Genomic DNA, 14,772 nt, shown 5'->3' on the forward strand with positions numbered 1-14,772 from the left:
TATTATCGACATGACGGGTTGGAACTTGACAGTACAGTTCACCACTCTTACATTTGTATGGCTATGTTGATGGAAACATGAAATACTAAAGGTTCTAAAAAAAAAAAGATAAAGTTCAATTAAATCTTCCTTTCCGCATATTTCCTCCAGTACAAGGACCGCTAGATTCTTCATTTGGCCGGAGTAGTGTAATATATTACAGGTAAAATGAGCCATGGCATGATTTACAATGGAAAATAGAATTCGATATTCGCTATGGTCTGAGCACTGCGATATTAGTCACTTCTAATCCATCTTCAAGAACTTTTGTCATATAATTTTTATATCTTGGGAATTGCCACCTCATTACCTAAAGCCGTCCAGCTTCAGACTATTTTTGGATCTATTTCTCGTTCTCTTTCATTTCTTTTCTAAGAAGCCTTGTTCCCACTTGAGTTTCAAGACATGTCATAGAAACTCACGTCAATTAAAAATCCTCCATGAAGAAGACAAAGGGAAGAGGTAGACCAAGCTGAACCCTTGTTTTTGTACTCGGTGTCATCTCCCGAAAGAGGTGAAGAGTATACTCGGCAGAAGAGAGGACCCGGGATCGAGACGTTTTGTGATCAGTCTTGGAGATTCATTGTGAACTTCTGTCAATTTAACGTCTTCCCTCTTATCCTTTTAAAAATATGAGACAGAGAATAGGAGAGGAAAGTCTTCAGATGGCGAAACACAACCATAAAAGATGCACCAGGCAGAATCTTAGGAGAAATCAATGAGAGCTTCTATTTGAAAGCTGTGGTTGTTCAACATGTCTTAAGTCCGAGTCTCTGCCGAGTGAAATGATTTTGACATTCAGTGATGGAGAAATAAACCATTTTACTGATGTCGTACATTTATTTAAAGGATAAAGACCATGAGCGGAGATTCTCCTAAAGTCCTACTATAGTAGTTATATTCCTGTACATAGGGTGCCATATTATAGTAGTTATATTCTTGTACATAGGGGCAGTATTATGGTAGTTATATTCTTGTACATAGGAGCAGTATTATAGTAGTTATATTCTTGTACATAGGAGCAGTATTATAGTAGTTATATTCTTGTACATAGATGCAGTATTATAGTAGTTATATTCTTTTACATAGAGGGCAGTATTATAGCAGTTATATTCTTGTACGTAGGAGCAGTATTATAGTAGTTATATTCTTGTACATAGAGGCAGTATTATAGCAGTTATATTCTTGTACACAGGAGCAGTATTATAGTAGTTATATTCTTGTACTTAGGGGCAGTATTATAGTAGTTATATTCTTGTACATAGGAGCATATTATAGTAGTTATATTCTTGTACATAGGAGCAGTATTATAGTAGATATATTCTTGTACATAGGGGCAGTATTATAGTAGTTATATTCTTGTACATAGGGGCAGTATTATAGTAGTTATATTCTTGTACATAGGAGCAGTATTATAGTAGTTATATTCTTGCACATAGGGGCAGTATTATAGTAGTTATATTCCTGTACATAAGGGGCCGTATTATAGTAGTTATATTCTTGTACATAGGAGCAGTATTATAGTAGATATATTCTTGTATATAGGAGCAGTATTATAGTAGTTATATTCTTGTACATAGGAGCAGTATTATAGTAGTTATATTCCTGTACATAGGGGGCCGTATTATAGTAGTTATAATCTTTTACATAGAGGGCAGTATTATAGTACATATATTCTTGTATATAGGAGCAGTATTATAGTAGTTATATTCTTGCACATAGGAGCAGTATTATAGTAGTTATATTCTTGTACATAGGAGCAGTATTATAGTAGTTATATTTTTGTACAGAGGGGGCAGTATTATATTAGTTATATTCTTGTACATAAGAGCAGTATTATAGTATTTATATTCTTGTACATAAGAGCAGTATTATAGTAGTTATATTCTTGTACATAGGGGGCTGTATTATAGTAGTTATATTCTTGTACATAGGAGCAGTATTATAGTAGTTATATTCTTGTACATAGGGGGCAGTATTATAGTAGTTATATTCTTGTACATAAGAGCAGTATTATAGTAGTTTTATTCTTGTACATAGGAGCCGTATTATAGTAGTTATATTTTTGCACAGAGGGGGCAGTATTATAGTAGTTATATTCTTGTACATAGGGGCAGCATTATAGTAGTTATATTCTTGTACATAGGGAGCCGTATTATAGTAGTTATATTTTTGTACAGAGGGGGCAGTATTATAGTAGTTATATTCTAGTACATAGGGGCAGTATTATAGTAGTTATATTCTTGTACATAGGGGCAGTATTATAGTAGTTATATTCTTCTACATAGGGAGCCGTATTATAGTAGTTATATTTTTGTACAGAGGGGGCAGTATTATAGTAGTTATATTCTTGTATATAGAAACAGTATTATAGTAGTTATATTCTTGTACATAGGGAGCAGTATTATAATAGTTATATTCTTGTACATAGGGGCAGTATTATAGTAGTTATATACTTGTACATAGGGGGCAGTATTATAGTAGTTATATTCTTGTACATAGGGGGCAGTATTATAGTAGTTATACTCTTGTACATAGGAGCTGTATTATAGTAGTAATATTCTTTGTACAAAGGAGCAGTATTATAGTATTATATTCTTGTACATAGGAGCAGTATTATAGTAGTTATATTCTTGTACATAGGGGCACTATTCTAGTAGTTATATACTAGTACATAAGGGCAGTATTATTGTAGTTATATTCTTGTACATAGGAGCTGTATTATTGTAGTTATATTCTTGTACATAGGAGCAGTATTATAGAGTTATGTTCTTGTACATAGGAGCAGTATTATAGTAGTTATATTCTTGTACATAGGAGCAGTATTATAGTAGTTATATTTTTGTACATAAGAGCAGTATTATAGTAGTTATGTTCTTGTATATAGGAGCAGTATTATAGTAGTTATATTCTTGTATATAGGAGCAGTATTATAGTAGGTATATTCTTGTACATAGGGGCAGTATTTTAGTAGTTATATTCTTGTATATAGGGACAGTATTATAGTAGTTATATTCTTGTACATAGGGGGCAGTAATATAGTAGTTATACTCTTGTACATAGGAGCAGTATTATAGTAGGTATATTCTTGTACATAGGAGCTGTATTATAGTATTATATTCTTGTACATAGGAGCAGTATTATAGTAGTTATATTCTTGCACATAGGGGCATTATTCTGGTAGTTATATACTTGTATAAAAGGGCTGTATTATTGTAGTTATATTCTTGTACATGAGGGGCAGTATTATAGTAGTTATATTCTTGTACATAGGGAGCCGTATTATAGTAGTTATATTTTTGTACAGAGGGGGCAGTATTATAGTAGTTATATTCTTGTATCTAGAAGCAGTATTATAGTAGTTATATTCTTGTACATAGGGAGCAGTATTATAATAGTTATATTCTTGTACATAGGGGCAGTATTATAGTAGTTATATTCTTGTACATAGGGGGCAGTATTATAGTAGTTATATTCTTGTACATAGGGGGCAGTATTATAGTAGTTATACTCTTGTACATAGGAGCAGTATTATAGTATTTGTATTCTTGCACAAAGGAGCAGTATTATAGTATTATATTCTTGTACATAGGAGCAGTATTATAGTAGTTATATTCTTGTACATAGGGGCAGTAGTCTTTTAGTTATATACTTGTACATAAGGACAGCATTATTGTAGTTATATTCTTGTACATAGGGGCAGTATTATAGTAGTTTTACTCTTGTACATAGCAGTATTATAGTAGTTATTTTCTTGTACATAGGAGCAGTATTATAGTAGTTATATTCTTCTACATAGGAGCAGTATTATAGTAGTTATATTCTTGTACATAGGAGCAGTATTATAGTAGTTATATTCTTGTACTTAGGGGCACTATTATAGTAGTTATATTCTTGTACATAGGGGCAGTATTATAGTAGTTATATTCCTGTACATAGGAGCAGTAGTATAGTAGTTATATTCTTGTGCATAGGAGCAGTATTATAGTAGTTATATTCTTGTACGTAGGGGCAGTATTATAGTAGTTATATTCTTGTATGTAGGAGCAGTATTATAGTAGTTATATTCTTGTACATAGGAGCAGTATTCTAATATTTGCTTCTACTTAAGGAGCAATATTGTAGTAGTTATCATCTTGTCCTTGGGAGGGAATATTATGATATTTAAGGCTATAAATTAATTCACTCCTTTTGAATTTCTCCAGATACTCATGCACAAGTCAGTCTACTTCAGAATCTGAAGAAAGCTAACTACAATCTCCCGGTGCTGGTGACGGACTCGGGGAAACCTCCATTGTCGTACAGCGCAGATGTTACGATCCAAGTGTGCTCCTGCAAGAAAGGCAAAGTAGACTGCAGTTCGGCCGATGCCCCACACGTCAGCATGGCCGTCGTCCTCTTCTTTACACTCTACAGTCTTTTCTGTAAGTTTTTGGCTTAGTTTTATGTGTTTTTATAAAGTTTTTGCAAGTAGTGATAAGTGGCAATTAGTGTTGAGCGATACCTTCCGATATCGGAAAGTATCGGTATCGGATAGGATCGGCCGATATTCCAAAAATATCGGATATCGCCGATACCGATACCAATGCAAGTCAATGGGACGAAAATATCGGAATTAAAATAAACCCTTTCTTTCCTTGTAGGTTAATTCTACATGAAGGAAAACAACTAACAATAATGTGGGATGTATTGGGGGAGGTGGCGGAGACATTAAAGGCATAGAGGTTTAGCCCAATCAAATAGAATAGCAGGAATTGTTTGTTTTTTTTTAAGACGTTCGGATTTACCAAGATATTGACTATGTTAAGATTTTTTTTATTTTGTCAGATATTGATGTTTCACTACTTCCACGCCCTTCACCTTCTTTTTTACTTCTCCCACACTTTCTTCTTCATCATCCTCAGTGGCAGCATCTTTGACATCAACTTCTTCTTCACCTTATTCATCTTCTTCTTCATCTTCTACCTATTATTTTTTTTTGTTACATTCTTCATATTCTTTTTATTTAACTATTATTCTTCTTCATATTCTACTTCTTCATTATATTCTTATTTGTGACAGGCATTCCTGTAGTTGTTATCTATAAAAGTTTGAAGATTACACCTTCCGTTCTGCCTGTCACAAAAGAGTTACAACTGGATTTGTCCGCGTTCAGTTTGGCCTGCAGCATCAGGCTTTATCCAGGGGCACCACGAGGAGGAACGGACTCACCCCCATACACTGCTTAGTCTTCTTCTGCTTATAATTTAGATAATATCTTTTCCTCTGATGTTTAGTCTTATGCTTAATGTTCTTCTGCTCTTTGTTCTGCAGCCTCTTGTTCTTCTGCTTCTCGGTCTTCCATGTCGTCGTCTCCAGGGTCGTCGTCTCCAGGGTCGTCGTCTCCGGGGACGTCGTCATCATCGGGGTGGTCTTCAGGGTCATCGTCTCCAGGGTCGTCGTCATCTCAGTGGTTGTCGTCTCTGGTGTCGTCGTCATCTTAGGGGTGGTCTTCCGGGTCGTCGTCTTTAGGGTCTTGAACTTGGAAATGTAGCAGAAGGTACAAGAAGGCTGAGAAAATGCCGAGAACCAGCTGATGGAACTGGAACTCGGATGGCTACCCGAAGGTCCAAGAGCCAATGGAACTACCAAGGACCAGCTGACATTACTGGAACCCGGTTACTAAGCAGAAGTTACCCGTGCCAGAAAGCACTACCAAGGACCACCTGACGTTGGTGGAACTCGGATACCCAGAAGGAGGCACCTAAGCCAAAGGCTCTGCCCGGAACCAGCTGACGGTACTGGAACCAGGATGGGGAGCAGAAGGTACAAGAGCAACAGACACTGCCGAGAACCAGCTGACGGTACTGGAACCCGGATGGGTAGCCGAAGGTCCAAGAGCCAATGGAACTACCGAGGACCAGCTGATGTTACTGGAACCCGGTTACTAAGCAGGAGGTACCCATGCCTGAAAGCACTACCAAGGACCACCTGACGTTGGTGGAACTCGGATACCCAGAAGGAGGCATCTAAGCCAAAAGCTCTACCCGGAACCAGCTGACAGTACTGGAACCAGGATGGGGACCTATTCAAGATTGTCTTCCTAGAATCCCAACTAGCGGTGTTGGAGCAAAGGGTCAGCAGGGGGAGCAGAGTGTAGGCCGAAGCATGCACTGGCGGCAGCTTTGTGTCTGCGTGGCATTTGCAGGACACGATGCCGGCTACACAGCAGGGGAACAGCTGGCATTGCTGAACCCCACTGACACATTGGCGGGTGTTTTTCTCTGTGCAGCCAGCACTTCCGAGCACCAACTGGCGGTGTTAGAGCCCAGGATCAGCAGGAGGAGCAGAGTGTAGGCCGAAGCCTGCACTGGCGGCAGCTTTGTGTCTGCGTGGCGTTTGCAGGACACGTTGCCAGTTACACAGCAGGGGAACAGCTGGCGTTGCTGAACCCCACTGACACATTGGCGGGTGTTTTTCTCTGTGCAGCCAGCACTTCCGGGCACTAACTGGCAGTGTTAGAGCCCAGGGACAGCAGGAGGAGCAGAGTGTAGGCCGAAGCCTAATTGAACCAATTTTAAAGGGAACCTTTAAACCCCCCTCAGGTGTTACAAACTAGAAGAGCCACCTTGTGCAGCAGTAATGCTGCACAAGTAAAAGATTGCTCTTTTAATTTTGTTCCTTGCACACGCTGAATAAAACACGTATAAAATTTAGCCCCTTATACAGTCAAACTGTCTTGGAGGCGGGACTTTCCTTCTTAATGAGACGCAGCACAGCTGTCAAAAATACCACCTTGGTGCTGGGCGCAGCCTCCTGAGCGTCGCTTTTTGCTGTACAGGAGTCTGCTCTGTTGTGTTATCCCTTGGCCATGCGCTGTTAGCGCTACCTGTCTTCTGACATCATTTGATGTCAGCCGGTGCGGTCGCGATGGCCTTGAATCCCAGCCCCGCAGTGTCTTTTCATTTATTCACACTGCGGGGCTGGGATTCATGGCCTTGCGCAGTAAATATGTTCGCCTCTCACTCATGTCCTTACACCTGATTCAGACTGTGCGGCGTCAGCTGATCCCTTATCGCATGCCACGGCCATGAAGCCGCACAGTCTGAAGAAGGCAGAAGGAGATGAGTGACAGGCGAAGATATGCACTGCTCATGCCCATCAATCACACCCTCGCAGTCAAAATAAATAAGACACCAAGGGGCGTTGTGTCGGGCAGGGCGGCCGCACAGGAGCAGCCAGCCTGCCAACCAATGATGTCAGAAGACGGGCAGCGCTACCTGCGCATGGGCAAGGTTGAACATAGCAGCGCAGGGTCCATGGCAGATTCAAACAACGCTGATGACGAGGCGGCGCATGGCACCAAGGGGGTTGCTGCGTGTCATTACAAAGGAAAGTCACACCTCAGGGACAGTTTAATGGTTTCAGGGCACACATTTTATACATGTTGAGTTCAACGTGTGCAAGGAGAATAACTTAATGAGCCACCTTGTACAAATGCAGCATTACTGCTGTACAAGGTGGCTGTTATACATACAAACGCCTGGGGGGGGACAGGCTCCCTTTAATTTCAGTTGTTGTGTCTGCGTGGCGTTTGCAGGACACGATGCCGGCTACACAGCAGGGGAACAGCTGGCATTACTGAACCCCACTGACTCATTGGCTGGTGTTTTTCTCCGTGCAGCCAGCACTTCCGAGCACCAACTGGCGGTGTTAGAGTGCAGGGACAACAGGAGGAGGAGAGGGAGCAGAGTGTAGGCCGTAGCCTGCCCTGGAAGCAGTTTTAGGTCTGTTGTATCTGCGTGGCGTTTGCAGGACACGATGCCGGCTACACAGCAGGGGAACAGCTGGCGTTGCTGAACCCCACTGACACATTGGCGGGTGTTTTTCTCTGTGCAGCCAGCACTTCCGAGCACCAACTGGCGGTGTTAGAGCCCAGGGTCAGCAGGAGGAGCAGAGTGTAGGCCAAAGCCTGCACTGGCGGCAGCTTTGTGTCTGCGTGGCGTTTGCTGGTCACATTGCTGGAAACACAGCAGGAGAACAGCTGGCGTTGCTGAACCCCGCTGACACATTGGCGGGTGTTTTTCTCTGTGCAGCCAGCACTTCCGGGCACCAACTGGCGGTGTTAGAGCCCAGGGACAGCAGGAGGAGCAGAGTGTAGGCCGAAGCCTGCACTGGAGCAAGTTGAAAGGGAACCTTTAAACCCCCCCCAGGCGTTTGTTGCTGAAAGAGCCATCTTGTACAGCACTAATGATGCAAAAGGAAAAGGTGGCTCTTTTAATTATGCTCCTTGCAAACGCTGAACTAGACACTTATGAAATGTGTCCCCTCACTCCGTAAAACCGTCCCGGAGGTGGGACTTTCCTTTGTAATGTGACGCAGCACAGCCATCATTCCTACCCCCTTGGCGCCGTGCGACGCCTCCTCAGCGTTGTTTGATTCTGTCACGGAGCCTGCGCTGTTATGTTATCCCTTGGCAAGGCACACTTAGCGCTGCCCGTCTTCTGACATCATTTGGTGTCAGGCTGGCTGTGCCTGTGCGGCCGCGCTGCCCGAGATCCCGCCTCGCAGTGTCGTCTAATGTAATCCCACTGTGGGCCTGGGATCCATGGGCATGCGCAGTGCATATCCTCGCCTCTCACTCCCCTCCCTCCGGCTTCTTCAGACTGTGCGGTGTCACGGCCGTGGCATGCTATTAGGGATCAGCTGACGGCACACAGTCTGAAGAAGGCGGAGGGAGATGAGTGAGAGCCTGAGGTGAAGATATGCACTGCGCATGCCCATGGATCCCAGGCCCGCAGTGGGATTAAATCAGAAGACACTGCGAGGCGGGATCTCGGGCAGCGCGGCCGCACAGGCGCAGCCAGCCTGACACCAAATAATGTCAGAAGACGGGCAGCGCTAACTGTGCATGGCCAAGGGATAACATAACAGTGCAGGCTCCGTGACAGAATCAAACAACGCTGAGGAGGCGGCGCACGGCGCCAAGGGGGTAGGAATGATGGCTGTGCTGCGTCTCATTACAAAGGAAAGTCCCACCTCCGGGACGTTTTAACAGTGTAAGGAGACACATTTCATAAGTGTTAGGTTCAGCGTGTGCAAGGAGCACAACGAAAAGAGGCACCTTTTCCTTGTGCAGCATTACTGCTGCACAAGGTGGCTCTTTCAGTAACAAACGCCTGGGGAGGGGACAGGTTCCCTTAAAACGAACCTGTCACCCCGTTTTTTCCGTATGAGATAAAAATACCGTTAAATAGAGCCTGAGCTGTGCATTACAATAGTGTATTTTGTGTGGACCCTGATTCCCCACCTATGCTGCCGAAATATGTTACCAAAGTAGCCGTTTTTGCCTGTCAATCAGGCTGGTCTGGTCGGATGGGCGTGGTGACATCGCTGTTTCTTCCCCTAGATCTTGCTTATTTTTCCGTTGGTGGCGTAGTGGTTTGCGCATGCCCAAGTGCCGAATCCACTGCAGAGTTGTGAGGAAAAAGAGCGCGATCTGCGCTATTACGCTGGTGATCGGTGGGGGCGGCCATCTTCCTGTGGCCGCGCGTGCGCAGATGGAGCGCTCTGCTGCCTGGGGCTTCAGGAAAATGGGCAGTGGATTCGGCACTTGGGCATGCGCAAACCACTACGCCACCAACGGAAAAATAAGCAAGATCTGGGGGAAGAAAGAGCGGTGTCACTACGCCCATTTGACCAGACCAGCCTGATTGACAGGCGAAAACGGCTACTTTGGTAACGAGTGAGAGCCTGAGGTGAAGATATGCACTGTGCATGCCCATGGATCCCAGGCCCGCAGTGTGATTAAATCAGAAGACACTGCGAGGCGGGATCTCGGGCAGCGTGGCCGCACAGGCGCAGCCAGCCTGACACCAAATGATGTTAGAAGACGGGCAGTGCTAAGTGTGCATGGCCAAGGGATAACATAACAGCGCAGGCTCCGGGACAGATTCAAACAACGCTGAGGAGGCGGCGCACGGCACCAAGGGGGTAGGAATGACGGCTGTGCTGCGTCCCATTACAAAGGAAAGTCCCACCTCCGGGACGGTTTTACGGTAACAGTGGACACATTTTATAAGTGTTAAGTTCTGCGTGTGCAAGGAGCTAAACTAAAAGAGCTACCTTTTCCTTGTGCAGCATTACTGCTGCACAAGGTGGCTCTTTCAGTAACAAACGCCTGGGGGGGGGACAGGTTCCCTTAAATTTCAGTTGTTGTGTCAGCGTGGCGGTCGCAGGACACATTGCCGGCTACACAGCTGGGGATCAGCTGACGTTACTGAAACCCAATAACACTGGGTCGTATGTTTTGACTGTGCAGACGGCACTTCTGAGCCTCAACTGGCGGTGTTGGAGCCCAGGAATTACAGTTCAGGTGGTAGAAAGATGAACACAACAGGAGACCTGGATACTGTAGACAGTCACCCAATTATTTAATCAGGAAGAGGAGTGGCAAATTCCTGCGAGATCCAGGCCTGGTTCATTTTCAGAAAAGTAAGCCGGTCAACGTTATCGGAGGATAGTCGCAAGTGACGGTCTGTTAGTACACCACCACCTGCAGCACTAAAGACGCGTTCCGATAATACACTAGCCGCAGGGCAAGCCAGCACCTCCAATGCATACTGGCTTAGCTCTGGCCATGTATCCAGCTTAGAGACCCAAAACTTGAAAGGGGAAGAGCCGTCTGGGAGTACAGTAAGAGGGCAAGACATGTAGTCTGTCACCATCTGACGGAACCGTTGCCTCCTGCTGACTGGAGCCGCCTGTGATGGTGTAGACATTTGTGGCGGGCACACAAAACTGTGCCACAGTTGGGCCATACTGGTCTTGCCTTGGGCAGAGGCACTGCTTCTGCTCCGTCTTTGTGCAGAGCCTCCTCCACTGCCTCGACGCACTGAGCTGCTTTGTAAAGCACTAGCAGCACTGCTCTCAGTTGGACTGGAGAAGATGATGGAATTCACCAGTGTGTCTTGGTACTCCCGCATTTTACGCTCCCGGTTCAACGGTGTGATGAGGGTTTGTACGTTGTCCCGATAGCGAGGATCGAGGAGGGTGTACACCCAATAATCAGCCATGTTAAGAATGTGGGCGATGCTGCGGTCGTTTCTCAGGCACTGCAGCATGTAATCAACCATGTGCTGCAGACTGCCAACTGGGCAAGAAACGCTGTCCCCTGCTTGAGGCGTGATCTCTGCCCGCTCTTCATCACCCCACCCTCGCTGTACACACTGACTACTGGACAATTGTGTAACTCCCTCCTCTGGACGGATGTCTTCCTCCTCTATTGACTCCTCCTCATCCTCCTCTCAAAGTGTCCCCTGCCTACGCCTTTGTGAGGAACCACGTGGCACTGACTGTCCAGAAGCTGATGGAAATGGTGACTCCTCATCCTCCACCTCTTCCACAACATCATCCCTTAGCGCTTGCAGTGTTTGTTGAAGCAGGCAGATAAGGGGGACAGTTATGCTGACTAGTGCATCATCTGCACTCGCCATCCGCGTGGAATAATCGAAGGGACGCAAAACCTGGCAGATGTCCTTCATAGTGGCCCACTCTGTGGTTGTGAAGTCTGAATGGCGCAGAGTGCGACTTCTTTGCGCCTGATGCAGCTAGTACTCCATTACTGCTTTCTGCTGCTCACACAACCGCTCCAACATATGTAACGTGTAATTCCACCCGGTTGGTAGGTCTCATATGATGCGATGTTTCGGAAGGCGGAATCGGCGCTGCAGAGCTGCAATGCGCGATCTTGCCGTGCTGGAACGCCGCAAGTGAGCACACTCTAGGCGGACCTTGTGCAGCAGTGCATCAAGATCCGGATAGTCCCTCAAAAAACTCTGCACGACCAAGTTGAGCACATGTGCCTGACATGGCATGTGAGTGAGGTTGCCGAGGCCCAGAGCTGCCACCAGATTTCGGCCTTTGTCAAACACTACCATGCCTGGCTGGAGATTCGCTGGCACAAACCACACATCGCTCTCCTGCTTGATGGCATTCCAGAGCTCCTGCGCTGTGTGGCTTCGATTCCCCAAAGAAATTAATTTGAAGACGGCCTGTTGACGTTTGGCCACGGCTGTGCTCATGTCGTAACAGGTAAACGTTCATCACGGGTCCATGTGGAGGTGGACTGTGACGGCTCCTGCAGCGATGATTCTGAGGAACTGGTGTAAGAGGAGGAGTCAATGCGTACAGAATGGATTCCTGCAATCCTTGGAGTGGGCAGGACACGTCCTGCGCCACTCGCACGATCTGTACCCGGCTCAACAACATTAACCCAATGGGCAGTGAGGGAAAGGTATCGCCCCTGTCCATGTTGACTGGTCCACGCATCGGTGGTGAGGTGGACCTTGCTACTGACGGCATTCAGTAGCGCGTGTTTTATGTGTCCCTCCACATGCTTGTGCAGGGCAGGGACAGCTTGCCTGCTGAAATAAAAGCGGCTGGGCACATTGTACTGTGGGACTGTCAATGCCATCAAGTCACGGAAGCTGTCAGTCTCCACCAGCCTGAATGAGAGCATTTCAAGGGACAGTAGTTTTGCAATGCCAGCATTCAGAGCCTGTGCTCGGGGGTGTTTTGCCGAGAATGGCCACCTTTTCTCCCATGCCTGTACTACCGATGGCTGTAGACTGGGCTGGGAGTGTGAGGATGACTGGGAACGTGGTGCTGTGGGTGGAGTTACAGTGGGTCTCTGGACAACAGTGCCAGATGTTCTTCCATGGCGATCCTGGGAGGAAGCCGAACCAGCTGTGTGTGAGCTGGAGGAAGAGGCAACACGAGCTGAAGAGGTGGTAGCTGCCGCTGTTGGTTGGCCTAAGTCTTCAGTGTGTTTTTGTAACTCCACCGCGTGCCTGGTCCGCACATGTTTCCACATATTTGAGGTATTGAGGTTGCTGACATTTCTCCCTCTTTTGACTTTCTGATGACACACCTTGCATTTGACAAAGCAAATGTCATCTGCAACTGTGTCAAAAAAGGACCAGGCACTGCAAGTCTTGGGAGCGCCCTTTTTGGCTTTTGGAAGAGGCATGCTCCTAACGGGTGCCGAAGTGGAGGCTACGGGCTCCGCAGTCTTCCCCCTCCCTCTCCCTCTTTGGCCCGTTCGGGGAATCTCTTCCTCAGAGCTGCTCCCACCACCTTCCTGTTCCTCACGCCACGATGGGTCAAGGACCTCATCATCTACACTACCCTCTGCCACCAACTGCTCCTCCTGGGTAGTCTCGGCAGCACAGCATGCACCAGAAAGTGGCACCTGAGCGTCATCATCAGATGTGTACTGAGGGGTGCTGACCGGAGGCACTGGCCCACCCGTCTCTTCAGAGTCAGAGAGACAAAGCTGTTGGGCATCACTGCACACTGCCTCTTCTTCCCTTTCTCCAATGCTGCTTGGCTGGCCCCCTGTTTCCAAGCCAAGAGATTCAGAGAACAGAAGTAGAGATGGCTCCTGTCCTGGGTTCTCTGCCTGCCTGGGCAATTTGACAGGTGGTGAAGAGACAGATGGGTGCTCTCCAGTGCTCTGTGTCTGAGAGGATGTGGCACTAATTGAAGTCGATGCGTTAGCTGCCATCCATCCGACAACGGCTTCAATTTGGTCTTCACGCAGCAGCGGTGTACGGAGCTCTCCTACAAAGCTGCGCATGAAGGACTGTTCCCTGCTTAAACTGGGTGATGATGAGTCACCGGTGCCCGCAGCAGGCACAGAATCCCCACGTCCTCTCCCTGCTCCGCGCCCACGTGCCTTACTCTCTGCCCTCTTCATCTTGGTTGACTGATAAAGATAAGCAGAAAAGTACTAAGGGCTTAGTGTGCTTATTCCTGAACAGCTCGTAACAGGTATAAGAAACACTAATTTTCTAAAGTGTGGACTAGACTTTAATATGAGCTAATGTGGCTTACACAACCGTAAAGTGGTGTGTTTGTTGAACTTTATTTTTTCATTTTTTTGGGGGGGCAGAACTGACTACAGAGCGAGCTGCACTCACACGGAGACTGTGCAGACAGCCGTAAATGGCGCTGCAAGGCCAAAAAAAACTCCTCTATGTTATCCTATGTAGTGTTTTTCCACAATTTAGCTGGATACGGGTGGAAAGCCACTAATAGGAAATATTTGAAAAAATGTGCAGCAGGCTGCACTATTAGCAAAAAAGGACAATGTATTTTGCGGTATGAGGCAGTGACGCACCCTGAGCTGAATACAACCGGCTGTGGCTGCACACAGACTACAGAGCGAGCTGCACTCACACGGAGACTGCGCAGACAGCCGTAAACGGCTCTGCAAGGCCCAAAAAAACTCCTCTATGTTATCCTATGTAGTGTTTTTCCACAATTTAGCTGGATACGGGTGGAAAGCCACTAATAGGAAATATTTGAAAAAACAGTGCAGCAGGCTGCACTAATAGCAAAAAAGGACAATGGATAGAACAGTATGAGGCAGTGAAGCACCCTGAGCTGAATACAACCGGCTGTGGCTGCACACAGACTATAGAGTGAGCTGCACTCACACACACACACACACACACACAGAGACCTTGCAGACAGCTGTGAAAACAGCGCTGCAAGGCAAAAGCAAGGTTCTCACACAGCGGTTGCTAAATTAGCCTGGGTAAAGCACAATGAAGCAAATCGCTATCTCAACTGGCCCTCAGTCAGAACACAGCGTCCTGTCACTAACTGAATTCACAGCAGAGTGAGCCCGAAATGGCGGCAGCGATTTTTATAGTGCATCATGACATCATTTCAGCAGTCAATCACAGC

The 14,772-nt window shown here is 46.1% G+C and overlaps 1 protein-coding gene across 1 annotated transcript in view; it reads left to right on the forward strand.

Annotated features, from left to right (window-relative positions):
- CDH13 (cadherin 13) overlaps positions 1–14,772 on the forward strand; it is a 916,091-nt gene that overhangs the window by 860,734 nt on the left and 40,585 nt on the right. The window contains exon 13 of the mRNA XM_077288603.1: positions 4,245–4,463. Within this exon, the coding sequence (XP_077144718.1) occupies positions 4,245–4,463 (219 nt within the window). The remainder of the gene's footprint in view (positions 1–4,244; positions 4,464–14,772) is intronic.

The sequence above is a fragment of the Ranitomeya variabilis genome, chromosome 2, assembly GCF_051348905.1.
Source record: "Ranitomeya variabilis isolate aRanVar5 chromosome 2, aRanVar5.hap1, whole genome shotgun sequence".
In the NCBI taxonomy this organism is placed as follows: domain Eukaryota; kingdom Metazoa; phylum Chordata; class Amphibia; order Anura; family Dendrobatidae; genus Ranitomeya; species Ranitomeya variabilis.